This window comes from Trichomycterus rosablanca, chromosome 6 (genome assembly GCF_030014385.1).
Source record: "Trichomycterus rosablanca isolate fTriRos1 chromosome 6, fTriRos1.hap1, whole genome shotgun sequence".
NCBI classification, from domain to species: Eukaryota; Metazoa; Chordata; class Actinopteri; order Siluriformes; family Trichomycteridae; genus Trichomycterus; species Trichomycterus rosablanca.
The window spans coordinates 49,687,556-49,705,666 of NC_085993.1; the positions used below are offsets into that span (position 1 = coordinate 49,687,556).

Below are 18,111 nucleotides of genomic sequence, written 5' to 3' on the forward strand. Positions count from 1 at the left end.
GGTTCTCCTACTTAGAAAGATGAGAGAGGTCTGTAATTTTCATCATAGGTACACTTCAACTATGAGAGACAAAATGAGAAAAAAAAATCCAGGAAATCACATTGTAGGATTTTTAAAGAATTTATTTGTAAATTATGGTGGAAAATAAGTATTTGGTCACCCACAAACAAGCAAGATTTCTGGCTCTCACAGACCTGTAACTTCTTCTTTAAGAAGCTCTTCCGTCCTCCACTCGTTACCTGAATTAATGGCACCTGTTTGACCTCGTTATCTGTATAAAAGACACCTGTCCACAGCCTCAAACTGTCAGACTCCAAACTCAACCATGGCCAAGACCAAAGAGCTGTCGAAGGACACCAGGAAGAAAATTGTAGACCTGTACCAGGCTGGGAAGAGTGAATCTACACTAGGCAAGCAGGTTGGTGTGAATAAATCAACTGTGGGAGCAATTGTAAGAAAATGGAAGACATACAAGACCATTGATAATCTCCCTCGATCTGGGGCCCCACGCAAGATCTCATTCCATGGGGTCAAAATGATCATGAGAACGGTGAGCAAAAATCCCAGAACTACATGGAGGGACCTGATGAATGACCTGCAGAGAGCTGGGACCAAAGTAACAAAGGCTACCATCAGTAACACACTACGCCGAGAGGGACTCAAATCCTGCAGTGCCAGGCGTGTCCCCCTGCTTAAGCCAGTACATGTCCAGGCCCGTCTGAAGTTTGCCAGAGAGCACATGGATGATCCAGAAGACGATTGGAAGAATATCATGTGGTCAGATGAAACCAAAATGGAACTTTTTGGTAAAAACTCAACTCGTCGTGTTTGGAGGAAGAAGAAGAACCCAAGAACACCATACCTACTGTGAAGCATGGGGGTGGAAACATCATGCTTTGGGGCTGTTTTTCTGCAAAGGGGACAGGACGACTGATCCGTGTTAAGGGAAGAATGAACGGGGCCATGTATCGTGAGATTTTAAGCCAAAACCTCCTTCCATCAGTGAGAGCATTGAAGATGGAACGTGGCTGGGTCTTCCAGCATGACAATGATCCCAAACACACCGCTCGGGCAATGAAGGAGTGGCTCCGTAAAAAGCATTTCAAGGTCCTGGAGTGGCCTAGCCAGTCTCCAGACCTCAACCCCAGAGAAAATTTGTTAGAGGGAGTTAAAAGCCTGTGTTGCCCAGCGACAGCCCCAAAACATCACTGCTCTAGAGGAGATCTGCATGGAGGAATGGGCCAAAATAGCAGCTACAGTGTGTGCAAACCTGGTGAAGACTTTCAGGAAACGTTTGACCTCTGTCATTGCCAACAAAGGTTATGTTACAAAGTATTGAGTTGAACTTTTGTTATTGACCAAATACTTATTTTCCACCATAATTTACAAATAAATTCTTTAAAAATCCTACAATGTGATTACCTGGATTTTTTTTCTCATTTTGTCTCTCATAGTTGAAGTGTAGCTATGATGAAAATTACAGACCTCTCTCATCTTTCTAAGTAGGAGAACTTGCACAATCAGTGGCTGACTAAATACTTTTTGGCCCCACTGTAAACCTGATGTTCAAGGGCACAAGAACTTAACTAATAAAGGCTAGGCTCACAGTCTGCATTCTGATTCAACCCAATGGGGATTTTGAATGAGATTGGCATCAAGGGTCTCTCTCATAATCCATCTTCTGCATATGTCAGTAGGAAATGAAAACAGATATGCACACAGGACATGAAACTGATGTTCAGGGGCACAAGAACGTTACTAACGAAGGCTAGGCCAGCAGTCAGCATTCCAATTCATCCCAGTCCTGCTGAGTTGTTGGATGGGATTGACGTCAAGGGTCTCGCTCATGATCCATCTTCTGCATGTGTCAGTAGGAAATGAATACAGATACGCACACAGGACATAAAACTGATGTTCAAGGGCACAAGATCATCAGTAATGTAAGCTGCTGATAGGCTCACAGTCTGCATTCCGATTCATCCCAGTCCTGCTGAGTTGTTGGTCTCGCTCATGATCCATCTTCTCCATGTATTCTCCAGACAATGAATACAAACACGCACAAAACATGATGCAAGCCACAAGTTTTTCTAGTGTTTTTCAGTTTTCACTTTAACCAAATCTTCTTGGGAAACTTGACAGATCTCTGTTGCAATGTTATTGATGCCCGTGGCTTTCTTTTTTGGCAGTGACTTCAGGTCACGACTGACTTCATCTTCAAGTACTGAAGGTTCTTCTCTGTAGTTGAGATCAACTGTAGTTGAAAGTGTCTTGGCAACTGATGTCTTGTTTGTGAAGATCTTCTGTGTATTCTTTCCATTTTTGCCTGTCAGTTATAATCAGTCTTTAGAAACTTTTTTAGAAAGTTTTTACTAGGCTGAGCACATGTAAATAATACAGCAGTTACCACGAATGTGCTTGTGCTGCCATCTACAGTGTATTCACAGACACGGTGTCATGTTTTATTGTGTTAATCTACAGTATATTAACCATTTAATCCTGTTGTAAAGTCATGGAGGGTTCGGGGTCGAGTACAAGGCAATTTAGGGACAGTTGAATCCTGGCTTTGCCATGCGGCCACTGTTGAGCCTTGAAGCAAGACCCTTAACCTTCTCGGCTCATTGTAGTGGACACGTGTATGTGTGTGTTCAATTCTACAAAAAGGGACAATTAAGTATGAGCAGTTCATTTAGTAACACGTTGGTGGAACATGCCAAAGTCCACTCAAACTGTAAGAAGATACGATTGGACAACAGATTTCTGAGCTGTGTGGCAACAACAATATCTGCTAGGCCACTGTCAACATATACCATATACAGTATAATTATTACAATATTAACCATTAACATCATTAGGGACAGTGCTGGCCTAGTGGGTAGAGCTTTGGGCTAGATTGGCGGTTCAAATCAAGGCTCTGCTATGCAGCCACTGTTGGGTCCTTGAGCAAGGCCCTTAACGCTGTCTTCTCCAAAGGTGCCGTACGATGGCTGACCCTGCGTTCTGACCCCAGCTTCCAAACACGCTGGGATATGCGAAGAAAGAATTTCATTGTTCTGTACACCTGTATATGTATACACCGATCAGCCATAACATTAAAACCACCTCCTTGTTTCTACACTCACTGTCCATTTTATCAGCTCCACTTACCATATAGAAGCACTATGTAGTTCTACAATTACTGACTGTAGTCCATCTGTTTCTCTGCATGCTTTGTTACCCTCTTTCACCCTGTTCTTCAATGGTCAGGACCCCCACAGGACCCCCACAGAGCAGGTATTATTTAGGTGGTGGATCATTCTCAGCACTGCAGTGACACTGATATGGTGGTGGTGTGTTAGTGTGTGTTGTGCTGGTATGAGCGAATCAGACACAGCAGCACTGCTGGAGTTTTTAAATACCGTGTCCACTCACTGTCCACTCTATTAGACACTCCAACCTAGTTGGTCCACCTTGTAGATGTAAAGTCAGAGACGATCGCTCATCTATTGCTGCTGTTTGAGTCGGTCATCTTCTAGACCTTCATCAGTGGTCACAGGATGCTGCCCACGGGGCACTGTTGGCTGGATGTTTTTGGTTGGTGGACTATTCTCAGTCCAGCAGTGACACGAGAAGCAGCGCTGCTGTGTCTGTTCCATCATACTAGCACAACACACACTAGCACAACACACACAATGTCAGTGTCACTGCAGTGCTGAGAATGATCCACCACCTAAATAATACCTGCTCTGTGGTGGTCCTGTGGGGGTCCTGACCATTGAAGAACAGCATGAAAGGGGGTTAACAAAGCATGTAGAGAAACAGATGGACTACAGTCAGTAATTGTAGAACTACAAAGTGCTTCTGTATGGTAAGTTTGTTTGTTAGGATTTTAACGTCATGTTTTACACTTTGGTTACATTCATGACAGGAACGGTAGTTACTCATTACACAAGATTCATCAGTTCACAAGGTTATATCAAACACAGTCATGGACAATTTAGTATTTCCAGTTCACCTCACCTGCATGTTTTTGGACTGTGGGAGGAAACCGGAGCACCCGGAGTAAACCCACGCAGACACGGGGAGAACATGCAAACTCCACACAGAAAGGACCCAGACCGCCTCACCCGGGGATCGAACCCAGGACCTTCTTGCTGTGAGGCGACAGTGCTACCCACTTAGCCACCGTGCCATCCTATATGGTAAGTGGAGCTAATAAAATTGACAGTGAATGTAGAAAGAAGGAGGTGATTTTAATGTTATGGCTGATCGATGTAACATTGCAAATTCCCCCCTGTGGGATAATAAAAGACTTTATCTCATATGTACATTTTAATCTAGTGAATGAATACATTTTTAGTATTTATTTCATTTCTGTGAATTGAATGTATGCATTGGAATTACATCACATTCATGACCGGGCAGAACAGGTATTTACAGGTTACACATGATTTCTGTTCAAGCTTAATGTTCAAAAAAAGATACAGAGTCGTTTTAATCATCTATTCCTCTGTCAAATATTTCTTCTCTGGAAAAAACCCTTTAATGACCAATGTAGCCACTAAAGACAAGAACGCTACGGTTGTGAGGACTGTCCTCAGTGCCTTGAACCAGCTGGGGTACGTAGGTAAAAGAGCCAGGTCATAATGCAGAGATATACCCAGACCCATAATCACCAGCATGCTTGACTGGGTAATATTGTGGCTAAAAAGCAATGCCAGCCAGGCTATTAACGAGGGTACAACGCTGTTGGCTAAATTCAGCCAGTCAGGTTTTGCAGGGCTTCCCTCTGGTAACGCGAAGCCCCACCGAGCTCCTCCGAGGAAAGAAACGATGGAGGCACCGTACACAACCTGTGCATAAGCTACCTCAGGAAGGTAAGTCTCTGTAATAGCCATGAGTAATGGAGCCGATACAAACGGTATGAGACCGGACAATCCCAAATACAGTGCTGGTTTAGGGGCATGCTTTAAGGACTTCAGGTCATATCTGAGCAGGTCGAGTTCTCGTGGCGGCGGCTCCTCCGGCTCCCGTTTCTTCAATTTAAGTGACGATAAATGAAACGACTCGGCTCTGATCTGAGAACCGGTGGTGTATGTGGGCGGCACTGACCCAGTGCGGTTCTTTGTGTAGAATAAGAAGCAGCGTGGCTGGTGAACTGTGTAGACAAACTTTTTGGGGATGAGCTGAAGTCTGCTCCACTTCTGACACTGTGAATGAAGAACATGCAAATGTCATTAGGACCTCATCAACTTCTTAAGCATGAACAAAGAGCAAAAAACTTAAATTTAATTAATATTGTTATTATTAATATTATAATAATACCAATCTAGCATTGCTACCCACTTTACAACTGATAGATTAGCAGTAACTGAGCAGTGAAGGCCAAATGTGACCAGTTTGAAAACCAAAGCAAACCAGTTTAACAAATAAACGTAGGTAGTTTGGGATTATTTGGTATGAAAACCTGCAGCCACACTTTTACTTTGGTGGACAAGAAAAAGTTTGCAGCCAGTACATCATGATGTTAAGCAAAATATAAATTTGAGGGGGGAACTTTATTACTCACTATGCTGGGTACCAATGTTGCCCATTGGTGTGAATGTTGTATTTTTAAATAATAGCCAGAAATATGTCACAAAATGTGTTTACAGTAGCTCCTAGTTGCAAAAGAGAATAAAAAGTAGTAAATAAAATAAGTTTATTTAGAATTTTACATTAGTATATTGTAGGGGGGGCATTTTAAGCATCTCTTAATATTGAGGGACTGATGCGGATGCCCTTCCTGACACGACCCTCCCTATTTTATCCGGGCTTGGGACCGGCACTACAATGCACTGGTTTGTGCATCTAGCGGCCAGGTATCTATAGGACGATTCAGTGTCTCCAATTAACCTGACTGCATGTTTTTGGACCGTGGGAGGAAACCGGAGCACCCGGAGGAAACCCACGCGGACACGGGGAGAACATGCAAACCCCACACAGAAAGGACCCGGACCGCCCCACCTGGGGATCAAACCCAGGACCTTCTTGCTGTGAGGCGACAGTGCTACCCACTAAGCCACCGCGCCGCCCAGTGCTACCCACTCCCGCCCATATAATAGTAATAATAACATTTTTTATTAGATTTTATAAGATTTTGATTAATTTACTCACTCACTGCTCACTGGACTAAAAGTTGCATTGTGTTTTCAACAGCTACTAGTTGCAGAACAGAATTGTACTGAATAAAATATGTTTATTTATAATTTTGCATTTGTATTGGGGGGGTTTAAGGATATCTTAATATATATGTGTGTGTGGGGGGGGGGGGGGGTTAAAATGTCTCTAACTTCAGGTAATGAGGAACTTTAGTAATCATAAACGCTATACGAATTTAAATGTATAATTATTTACATCTTATTTATTTGTTTTGGGGTCATTTATTATAAGTATGTTACATTTTGTTTAACATAAGATGTGGTTCCATTAACGTTTACAGATCTGAACATCAGATCCGGTTTTAATGTTAGAGAATATTAGATAATTAAACTGACAGATTATGAAATGATTTGTTATTATGATGTAAAACAGAACTGATGAGATACTCACCAAAGTGCTGCCAACCAAGCGGCGTGTTATTAAAGCTACTGACATTCTGTCTGTAATAGAGATGCAACATTACATGAGATGTGAGTTACCTAACACATAACAACATATCTGTCTAGTGCCTATACACACAGAGACAGGTTATATATAATTATATTTTAATAATCTATATATAATTACCACCATTTACTCACCTATCCTCTTATTTACCTCAATATTTTACATTATAACACTCCAGTAGCAGAGAAGGTCAACAGCATGAGCAACGTGAGGATGTATAAACCTGAAACATGGCGAACTGTTCTACACAATAAAAGTCCTTCAGTAACTGCAATACAGTTCATTCATTCATTTATCTTGCAGGCTTCGGGCGGCACAGTGGCTAAGTGGGTAGCAAGAAGGTCCTGGGATCGATCGCCAGGTAGGGCGGTCCGGGTCCTTTCTGTGGAGTTTGCATGTTCTCCCCATGTCTGTGTGGGTTTCCTCTGGATGCTCCGGTTTCCTCCTACAGTCCAAAAACATACAGCCAGGCTAATTGAAGACACTGAATTGTCCTATAGGTACCCAGCCGCTAGGATGCATAAACCAGCGCATTGTAGTGCCGGTCCCAAGCCCGGATAAAGAGGGAGGGTTGTGTCAGGAAAGGCGTGAAAACTGTGCCAAATCGATAACACGGATCATGATCTGCCGGCGACCCCTAACGGGAGCAGCAGGGGAAATAGAGATAGATTCATCTTGCAGGCTTCCACCTGAGGTTTAAGCCTGCCAACAATGTCGCTTCTTCTAGATATCATGGGTATCTGCCGTGTCTGCACTCAAAATTTACCTATCATTTACTCAGCACCATGTACTGGCCATCACTACTCTTGTCTCTAGTCTTGTCTCCCTTAATTCCTTTTTTTTTTTTTTTTTTTTTAAATGTCTGTATTGCACTTTTTGTTCTATGTTGCACCCTGGTCCTGCTGGAGGAACATTGTTTCATTTCAATATGTACTTGTATAGAGCTGAAATAACAATAAAGCACCTCTTGAACTCTCTCTTGAACTCTTGAACTTTTGAAAATGTCCAGAACTCACTATTACATTTACATATTCAGCATTTAGCAGACGCCTTTATCCAAAGCGACTTACAGTACAGTATACAATCTGAGAAGTTGAGGGTTAAGGGTCTTGCTCAAGGGCCCAACAGTGGCAACCTGTCAGTAGTGGTGTTTGAACCAGCGACCTTTTGATTACTAGTCCAGTACCCTAACCACTAGGCTACAACTGCCCTATTAGACTTTACCACAGACAAGCCTGAATAATTAATAACTCAAATTCTTTTTTTTATTAGTTATAACTCTAAAAATATTTTTTAATTATTTTGTATATGTTTTGATTAATTTAACGTATGTATTTAAGTTACCCTTCAGGCCACCCAGGAATGATGGATGGAGTCTGGATCCTCTCAAGGTTTCTTCTTTTAGTTTAATGGAGTTTTTCTCCGCCACTTGGCTTGCTCAACATTGTTTTTTTGTTTGTTTGTTTTCTGTCTGGTCCTGGATGCTGTAAAGTTGAGACGGGAACCTTTTTACCCACCTGAGGTTGAAGCCTGCAAGTTTGAGGCTGCCAGGCCAACAATGCCGCTCCTGCTAGAAATGATGAAAATCTGACTTTATTCTACCACAGACTGAACTTAGATTCAACTCTTTATGTGTTTAACTAGTTATAACTTCAATTTACAATTATTTTTGTATATGTAGGTTTTTTGTATGATGGAGGTCCCTAAATCGGGTTCCTGTTAAGGTTTCTTCCTTGTGATTTTAAGGGAGTTTATAAAAGTTTAATTAGGAATTAGTAAAGCAGCATAACATGGAATTTGACCTGGCACAGCCAGACTTTTGCATGAGACTGTACAACACCTGTGCAACACCACTCTAGCAAGTAGCTAAATATTATTAATTCATTCACTGTTCGTTTTACCAGCGCTTTGTCCTATTCAGGGTCTTGGTGGGTACGCTTCACTGGGCAAAAGGTAAGAAACACCCTGAACAGGTTACCACCACAGGGCAAACACACTCACACACACATTCACACACAGACTCATACTTCAATCTCCAATTAACCTAATTGAAAATCTTTGGACTGTGGGAGGAAACCCACACAGACATGGGAGAACATGCAAACTCCACACAGAAAAGACCCGGATTGCTCCACCTGGGAATTGAATCCAGGACCTTCTTGCTGTGAGGCAACAGTGCTACCCACCAAGCCACTCGCTAAATATTTTAATTATTGTATTTATTTATTTATTTATTAGGATTTTGATGTCATGTTTTACACACTTTGGTTACATTCATAACAAGACAGGTAGTTACTGGTTACACAAGATTTATCAGTTCAAGTCTTTAATATCCAACAGGGTGGCACGGTGGCTCGATGGGTAGCACTGTTGCCTCACAGCAAGAAGGTCCTGGGTTCGATTCCCAGGTAGAGCAGTCCAAGTCCTTTCTGTGTGAAGTTTGCATGTTCTCCCCATGTCTGTGTGGGTTTACTCGGGTGCTCTGGTTTCCTCCCACAGTCCAAAGATTTTCAGTCAGGTTAATTGGAGATTGTCCCTAAGTATGAGTCTGTGTGTAAATGTGAGTGTGTTTGCCCTGTGGTGGTAACCTGTTCAGGTTGTTTCCTACCTTTCGAGCGGTCCAAGTCCTTTCTGTGTGGAGTTTGCATGTTCTCCCCATGTCTGCATGGGTTTCCTTCGGGTGCTCCGGTTTCCTACCACAGTACGAAGATGTGCAGTGAGGTGAATTGGAGATTCTAAATTGTCCATGATTGTGTTTGACACTAAACTTGTGAACTGATGAATCTTGTGTAATGAGTAACTACCGTTCCTGTCATGAATGTAACCAAAGTGTAAAACATGACGTTTAAATCCTAATAAATAATAATAAGTGGGACTGTGGGATGAAACCCACACAGACATGGGGAGAACATGCAAACTCCACACAAAAAGGACCCGGACCGCTTCACCTGAGAATCAAACCCAGGACCTTCTTACTGTGAGGTGACAGTGCTACCCACCGAGCCACCCGCTAAATATTGTAATTATTTATTTATTATTTGTTTATTGGGATTTTAACATCATGCTTTACACACTTTGGTTACATTCATGACAGAACAGGTAGTTACTGGATACACGAGATTCATCAGTTCACAAGTTTAATGTCAAACACAGTCATGGACGATTTTGTATCTCCAGTTCACCTCACTTGCATGTATTTGGACTGTGGGAGGAAACCGGAGCACCCGGAGGAAACCCACACGGACACAGGGAGAACAAACTCCACACAGAAAGGACCTGGACAGCTTCACCTGAGAATGAAACCCAGGACCTTCTTGCTGTGCGGCGACAGTGGTACCCACCGAGCCACCCGCTAAATATTGTAATTATTTATTATTTATTTATTTATTAGGATTTTATTGTCATGTTTTACACTTTGGTTACATTCATGACAGGACAGGTAGTTACTCATTACACAAGATTCATCAGTTAACAAGTTTAATGTCAAACACAGTCATTCACCTCACTTGCACGTCTTTGGACTGTGGGAGGAAACCCACACAGACACGGGGAGAACATGCAAACTCCACACCTGGGAATCGAACCCAAGACCTTCTCGCAGTGAGTCGAGAGGCTCCTCGCGACTCTGGGATCGATTGGTGGGTCTGAGCAGCAGCAGACAGGAACAGGAGGGACACAAACACAACAATCTAACAGCACAGCCGTTATTCTAATTTCATCTAATATCAGCACCATAAACACCAGCCGACATCAAACACCGCGCTCGGAGGGTCAGACTCATCCGGACGGACCGCGGGGCAGAAGCTGAAGTAAGTGGGAGCGAGCGGAGACGGTTTGTTTGGTCGCTGTGTGTGCGGGACTTCAGGAGCCATTTTAACTCCGCTTTATTTTCGCCAACATGCTAACTTGCTAACTAGCTAACCTGCTAAGCGCGTTAGCATTCGAGCTAAAAAAACATCAGGACTCGGCGAGTGCGCGGCATTGCACACAGCAACACTGCGAGGTATCTTTTAATTCGGTATAACACCAACTAATCAGATATGCTACTTGTGTTCACAAATGCGCATTAATATGTGTGTTAAGTTGCACGGTTTGTTAGCGCTAGCTGGCTACAAGTTCATTGAATGGCCTACCACTGGATAAGTAACGTTACGTCGAACTCATTAGCTAAGTCCTAGCAAGGGAGCTAATTCTAAACACAGTTCAATATTTTATAACTATAAAAATGAAGTATTGATCAGGAATGGTTACATTCAGCTTTTATTAGTCAAGGTTAGTAACGTGTGGTTAAGCTAAGCTAAGCTAAGCTAAATGTTCGTACTAACTGTGTTACTGAACTAAATAGTTGGTCAAACTACTATACAGTGTTTGCGTCTATACTATTTTGACTTACTGTATAGTATAATTTACATCTTTGTACCCTTGCATACTAAACCAAACCTAAGTATGGACTTTATACTTCATATCTGGCTGTAAGCAGGTTTACTCAGTAGATAAGTGGTTTATTTTTTTACCAGGGTATTACTATACTACTATACTACTATACCATAGTTTGTGTCTATACTTTTATGACATACTGTTTAGTATGTATACTTTATAGTATAATTTGCATCTCTGTACCTTCACATATTAAACCAAACTCAAGTATGGACTTTATAATTCATATCTGGCTGCAAGCAGGTTTACTCAGTAGATAAGTGGTTTATTTTACCAGTGTATTACTATACTACTATACTACTATACAGTGTTTGTGTCTATACTATTTTGACTTGCTGTATAGTATAATTTGCATCTCTGTACCTTCACATATTAAACCAAACTTAAGTATGGACTTTATAATTCATATCTGGCTGTAAGCAGGTTTACTCAGTAGATAAGTGGTTTATTTTACCAGTGTATTACTATACTACTATACAGTGTTTGTGTCTATACTATTTTGACTTACTGTATAGTATAATTTACATCTCTGTACCCTCGTATACTAAACCAAACTTAAGTATGGACTTTATAATTCATATCTGGCTGCAAGCAGGTTTACTCAGTAGATAAGTGGTTTATTTTTTTACCAGGGTATTACTATACTACTATACCAGAGTTTGTGTCAATACTATTTTGACGTACTGTTTAGTATGTATACTGTATAGTATAATTTGCATCTTTGTACCCTCGTATACTAAACCAAACTTAAGTATGGACTAGATAGATAGATAGATAGATAGATAGATAGATAGATAGATAGATAGATAGATAGATAGATAGATAGATGCAAGCAGGTTTACTCAGTAGATAAGTGGTGCTTTTTCTGTCTTATTCAGCTAAATTCTTTTAAATAACTTATTTCATGCAAAGTACAATAATTAATCTGACAGCAAGTGTGACAATTTTTAATTGTAAATATCGAAAACGTTTGTAAACTTTGACACCATGAGGTCCAACTGTCAAAAAGAGCTTTAGTTTTACATTTTCGGCATTTAGCAGTACTGTGAGACTGTACAGTCTGAGCAATTGAGGGTTAAGGGTCTTGCTCAAGGGCCCAACAGTGACAACCTGGCAGTAGTGAGGCTTGAGCCAGCAACCTTTTGATTATTAGTCCAGTACCTTAACCGCTAAAGGAGTGGACATGGTATTACATTTTACATTTATATTTTTGGCATTTAGCAGATGCTTTTATCCAAAGTGACTTACAGTATACAGTGTAAGCAGTTGATGGTTAAAGGGCTTGCTCAAGGGCCCAACAGTGGTATTCTGGCAGTGGTGGGGTTTGAACCAGCAACCCTAAGTAATAATCCTGGTGCAGGGATTTTTTTTTAGTTATAGTTTGTCTGGGTCTGTGGTAAATATGCCAAGCTTACAAATCTTGTTCACAAACTTTTATTATTAATTTATTGGCTACAGTTTTTACTACTTAAGGTTTTGCTGTCAGATGTTGATGTTACTGTTTCACAGTAGTGGTACATAGTTTAAAATGCTGCTTTTCCAACCATTGCATGTATGCAGTAGTATTTAAAATAAGAGAATACGTTTTTAGACTGGGTGCTTGGCTGATTAAATTTATGATATTTAATACAGTGCTATTACATTTTGACTCTTTCATTCAACTTAAGCTCAAGGCCATCTTTACTCGTAAAAAACACTGTCACGTAGTGATTTTGCTTGTAATGTACAACAGTAAACAGAACTGGTTCAGCATTCATAAGTTCAAAACAAACAGCTTACTACAAGGCAAAATGTTCATCAAAATATAGTCTGTATATTAAAGCTTTTTCTAACATTAGTGTAGTTTTAAATAAGTTGATTAACAGTTTTATCCTTACACTGAAACATGGTACAAAATATTTATATTATTATTGTGAAAACTAGGGATGCATCAATACCATTTTTTCCAACCGAGTACAAGTACGAGTACATGTATTTTTGTACTTGCCGATACCAATACCAATACCAATACCTATTTAGAATGATGGAGTTAAGGAGTTGGAGGTTAATAAATATTTTTGCAATGTTGGTGTTTTGTTGTTATGTTTTGTAGAGAACGATCAGATCAGAAATACTGTAAAACGTGTGTGTGCTGATGTATTCTGATAGAAACTATATTATCCCCCTGTCCCACCTGTTTACACTCCTCTCCTGCGTTTCCCCTCACGCCGTATCCTGCGTTCTCATTGGCTGTTCGACACGTCACTCATTCCCAGTCGCACATCTCAGATCGGATATCTGACGTGCTAGAAAACTCGAGCGCTCGGCGAGCCGGTCGGATCGAGTTGTCGGATAGTTCACGCTTAGCGATCGAGAGCCGAGTTCCGATCGCCGAGCGAACGCCGAGTCGCTCCCGAGCCGGCAAATCTAGCGCCGACCGGCCGGCGAGCGAAAATCAGGGCAAGAATCGTGTCGTGTGAACCAGGCATAACGCAGCAACGTGCACTAGGTACACGGTATCGGATGTTTAGTATCGGAGCCTCGTTTGCGAGTACGAGTTAGTGAGCGCGGTATCGGGCAAATACCCGATACCAGTATCGGTACTCATGCATCTCATGCATCAACTAAAAGTTAGTAACAGAACGACATGTGCGAAGTTTAAAATGCAAGCAGAATACTGATGCAAAACAGCTTTTGTTCTTATTTATGTTTTTAATGATTTTAACATGAATAGTTTTGTCATTTCTTTGTAGGATCATATAATGCATCAAAACGTACAAATCAGAAAGAAAGACTGTGTTTTAAATCTGTAGTTTCACTCTCAATTGGAATCCAGTGTCAACTTTGTGGAAATCTATGATAGTGACATTTTAACTGGTTGCATTAATTGAACGTCGTCTTTGTTGGTTACTAATTAACTGGTTACAGTCAGTTGGAAAAAAAAAATTAAAACATCATTACCTGTTCTGACAGCTCTAGCAGGCTAGCAAGAATTATTATTAATTTCCTCTTTGCCAAACCTGGCGCAGTTATAAGTGATGTTAAGAGGATAACGTGAACTAAAATAAATAACTGACTGTACGAGAAATGTTCTGTTTACACTGAGTAGGTAACGTCACCCTGATTCGACCCCATTGCAGGAAGTGAACCTCAAAATATTGTGTATTAACGACTGGGAGCAGACTCTTCTTGTGTTGTTTTGTGTTTTGTTTACTGCTTCTAGTCACTAAAAATGTAAAACTGTATGCAAATAACATCAAAATTACTAAAAAACTGTTTTCATCATTTCAGCTTTGCGTACTTCAGTTAAAGAGAAGTAAAAGTGTTTTTCTCTCACAGCTAGACACATGTATGTGTTATGAAAGTGAATTGTGAAATGTATGCGATTAAAAGTTGTTAGAATGAAATGAATCATTTATTAATGTTATAGCCAACAAAAAAGTTGAATAATTTTTTTATGTAATCAGAGAAGCAGTGCTTGTTGTGCTCAACAGGGCAGAAACATAATCTTTGTTATCAATCCAGAATAACCTGGACCTCTCCTCTCGGTTATCTCTGTGTGTGTAAAGTTAAACAGTGCTTATAGGCTGGTTTCTATCGTCATAACGTAATTAGACTGAGTTATAATATTGCTTAGCTTTAAATAAACCCACTATATAGCATCCACTGTGGTGACTTATGACTTACTTTGTGAATTTAAATGACGGTATTTTATATATAGCTTTGTAGGAGTTTGTATTCAGTGCTAATAATTAATGCACATCTCCACTATACACTGATCAGCCATAACATTAAAACCACCTCCTTGTTTCTACACTCACTGTCCATTTTATCAGCTCCACTTATCATATAGAAGCACTTTGTAGTTCTACAATTACTGACTGTAGTCCATCTGTTTCTCTGCATGCTTTGTTACCCCCTTTCATGCTGTTCTGCAATGGTCAGGACCCCCACAGTACCACCACAGAGCAGGTATTATTTAGGTGGTGGATCATTCTCAGCACTGCAGTGACACTGACATGGTGGTGGTGTGTTAGTGTGTGTTGTGCTGGTATGAGTGGATCAGACACAGCAGCGCTGCTGGAGTTTTTAAACACCTCACTGTCACTGCTGGACTGGGAATAGTCCACCAACCAAATATATCCAGCCAACAGCGCCCCGTGGGCAGCGTCCTGTGTCCACTGATGAAGGTCTAGAAGATGACCGACTCAAACAGCAGCAATAGATGAGCGATCGTCTCTAACGTAACTACCTGTCCGGGCCAGTGATAGCTCAGTGGTTAAGGTACTGGACTAGTAAACAGAAGGTTGCCGGTTGAAGCCCCACCACCACCAAGTTGCCACTGTTGGGTCCCTGAGCAAGGCCTTTAACCCTCAATTGCTCATCGTGTTCTGCTCATTGTGTAAGTCACTTTGGATAAAAGCGTCTGCTAAATGCTGAAAATGTAAATGTAAATCAAGAATGGAACCAAAGTTCTTGTCACTCTGTTGTTGGACCGTTTGATTATTTGTTGTTATCGTATAGAGATTAGTTTTGTTTCGTGCTTCAATGTCTTATTTGGTTTGTTTGTAAGAATGCATGTTCCTCAAGAGGCTTTGCCTTTTGCCAGGCCGCCGTTGTAAATAAGAACCTGTTCTTAATGACTTGCCTGGTTTAATAAAGGTTAAATAAAGTAAAAATAAATGAAAGTGTAAAGCATTAAGTTAAAATCTAAATTAACAAGCAAACAACCTAATTAAGCAGCATAAAATTACTATGATATTTATTTCACTCTGATTTGGAGGATTGATGCCAGGCGTGTATAGTATATTACTTGATTTAAAATGCTTTGCGTATGCTATTACATGCATTTACATTTTCAGCATTTAGCAGATGCTTTTATCCAAAGCGATTCACAGTACTGTGACAGTATACTGTCTAAGCAATTGAGGGTTAAGGGCCTTGCTCAAGGGCCCAACAGTGACAGCCTGGCAGAGGTGAGGCTTGAACCAGCAACCACTAGGTTACACGTGCCCTAAATAAATATCACTAAATGCAGCGCTAACCTATCAGTAACATTTATCTGCAGCATTTACATTTACAATTTAAGCATTTAGCAGACGCTTTTATCCAAAGCGACTTACAGTACTGTGAGAGTATACTGTCTAAGCAATTGAGGGTTAAGGGCCTTGCTCAAGGGCCCAACAGTGACAACCTGGCAGCGGTGAGGCTTGAACCAGCAATTTTTTGATTACTAGTCCAGCACCTTAACCACTAGGCTGGAGCTGCCCAATTTAGCAGACGCTTTCATCCAAAGCGACTTACAATTATGACTGATTACATTTTGAGCAATTGAGGGCCTTGTTCAGGGGCCTAACAGTTGCAACTTGGCAGCAGTGGGGCTTGAACCGGCAACCTTCTGATTACTAGTCCAGTACCTTAACCGCCAGGCTGCAACTGCCCTTGCCATGCATTAGAGACAAGAAAGTGAAAATGATTTGGTAAAGAATGGTAGTTTATTATTGTTTTTAATTTGTTTTACAGAGTTGACTTCCACTGGTGGAGAATTCTAAAGGACACAGGAGGACGCCGGAAGCGTTTCCGTGCACATAGTTGCTGGGAAAGTCTAACCCTCTATAGGCATCAATTAAACCGAAGCGCCCGCTACTCTGGGATCGTTCACCATCTCGTCTTCTAAAGCTTTTTTTTTTGGGTAGCCTGTGAAAGACCAATGCGCAGTACGTTCTGTTTCTGGACACATCTGTGGGAAAGCTGTGGGGTCTCTGGTGTCATCCGTTCAAGCACCTGATAATTTAATGAACTGTAAAATCTTCCGATTTGTTCAGGATCAGATCATACTTCACTTAAAATACTCCGGCAGTCTGACGTGATACCGGTCTGCAAGTCGCAGCCATGAATGACGAAGCTTAAAGATGATATCTGGTTTTTCTTTCACTCTGCCATCTTCTAATATGGTCCACGGTATGTGCCGCTGAAGACGAGAGCAATGCCCGTGACCCCATAGCACCCGACACCATCAGCTATTGTGATGTGACGGATAAGACCCCCTTTTCCCCCTTGATCTTGCACTCTCGCTGTTTTAATGAGGTGAACAAATCCGCTTCGTGACTTTCCTCAACGAAGCATCGTGTGGTATCGCCCCACTGTCTTTTTTTTTTTTTTTTTTTTCTCTTTGTGCGCATCTTCAGCTTACGATGAGTTTGTAATAGGAGTCTGTAAGCTTCTAAGCAAGCACGACGTGCTGCTTCCACAAGCCTTCCAGATAAAAAGACTGTTTTTTTCTTCCACACAGTTTTGCCTCGCACTGTTTTATTTGGTCAGTCTGAATGCACTCTGTATAATCAGTTCAGTTAAGAGCGGCCTGTAGAGTCGGACAGACATCGCTGAGTTGTTCTTCCACTATCGCTGACCAATCCTGTCGATCAAAAACATCAAGCACTTCTCGTCAACTACAAACCACTGCAGCTGTGTCCCATTTTACCGTTACGTGGGGTATCGGGACACCAAAAAGTTTTGTTTCTGCCACGCCGTTACGCACTGCACCAACCTGGAGACTGGAATTTGCTTGTGCCAAGCTTCTGTTGTCCTGTGGCGCCAGTTTGGTCGTACAGCCAACACTTTTTGAGCGAGTCGGTTGGACTGACCGTGTGAAGAAAGCCAAGGGCCGCTGGACTACAGAGCTTACAACTCTGGGGTAAGAGGATATACAGTTTGTAAATGCATTTTCAACCCAGTATTTCTCTTCAATCTTTCTTCCTCTACTGCTGTTGACCTCCACTCTTAATCGAAGTGGGCCGTGACCTGCACGAGATCTGTATCGCGCACAGATTCACGCACCATCTCCATTATTCTCCGTCTCTGTACAGGTGCCATTGATGAGCCAGCAGAGGTCGTAATTTCAGCAGTTATGAGGAATAAGACATGCCAATTGTAGTCCATAGAGGTGCCAGGGCTGTCGGTCATCGGAGCTGAGATTCGAACTTGAGGGTTTAAAATGTCAGCTCTGGTGTGCTAATGTGTTTTACAGCTGCACCACCCTAGAGCTCCTTCAGTATTCAACTTAGCATCATT

At 41.4% G+C, this 18,111-nt stretch overlaps 2 protein-coding genes across 4 annotated transcripts in view; one reads left to right on the forward strand and one right to left on the reverse strand.

The window, feature by feature from the left end:
• gpbp1l1 (GC-rich promoter binding protein 1-like 1) overlaps positions 1-18,111 on the forward strand; it is a 37,762-nt gene that overhangs the window by 2,856 nt on the left and 16,795 nt on the right. The window contains exons 1-2 of one of the 2 annotated variants that reach the window (XM_062998009.1): positions 10,292-10,433; positions 16,564-17,734. The gene's annotated coding sequence lies outside the window, so the exon portion shown is untranslated. Of the gene's footprint in view, positions 1-10,291; positions 10,434-16,563; positions 17,735-18,111 lie in introns of those variants that run through there. The other variant, XM_062998010.1, reaches the window with a different exon arrangement.
• tmem69 (transmembrane protein 69) lies at positions 4,319-6,839 on the reverse strand. 2 transcript variants are annotated; one of them, XM_062997094.1, is made up of 3 exons: positions 6,759-6,839; positions 6,568-6,617; positions 4,319-5,186 (listed from the first exon to the last, which is right to left on the reverse strand). In XM_062997094.1, the coding sequence occupies exons 2-3, from the start codon at positions 6,610-6,612 to the stop codon at positions 4,479-4,481; spliced, it is 753 nt and encodes a 250-aa protein (XP_062853164.1). In that variant the 5' UTR covers positions 6,613-6,617; positions 6,759-6,839; the 3' UTR covers positions 4,319-4,478. The 2 variants fall into 2 exon arrangements, with proteins under 2 accessions (XP_062853164.1, XP_062853165.1); XM_062997095.1 differs by having other exon boundaries at positions 6,775-6,804.

What these genes read in the sequence shown, in the direction of transcription:
- tmem69 (XM_062997094.1), bottom strand. Translation starts at nt 6,612, where the DNA reads ATGTCAGTAGCTTTAATAACACGCCGCTTGGTTGGCAGCACTTTG. An exon ending in GCTTGGTTGGCAGCACTTTG is followed by an intron (nt 5,187 to 6,567) that starts GTGAGTATCTCA and finishes CTTCATTCACAG; the next exon opens with TGTCAGAAGTGGAGCAGACT.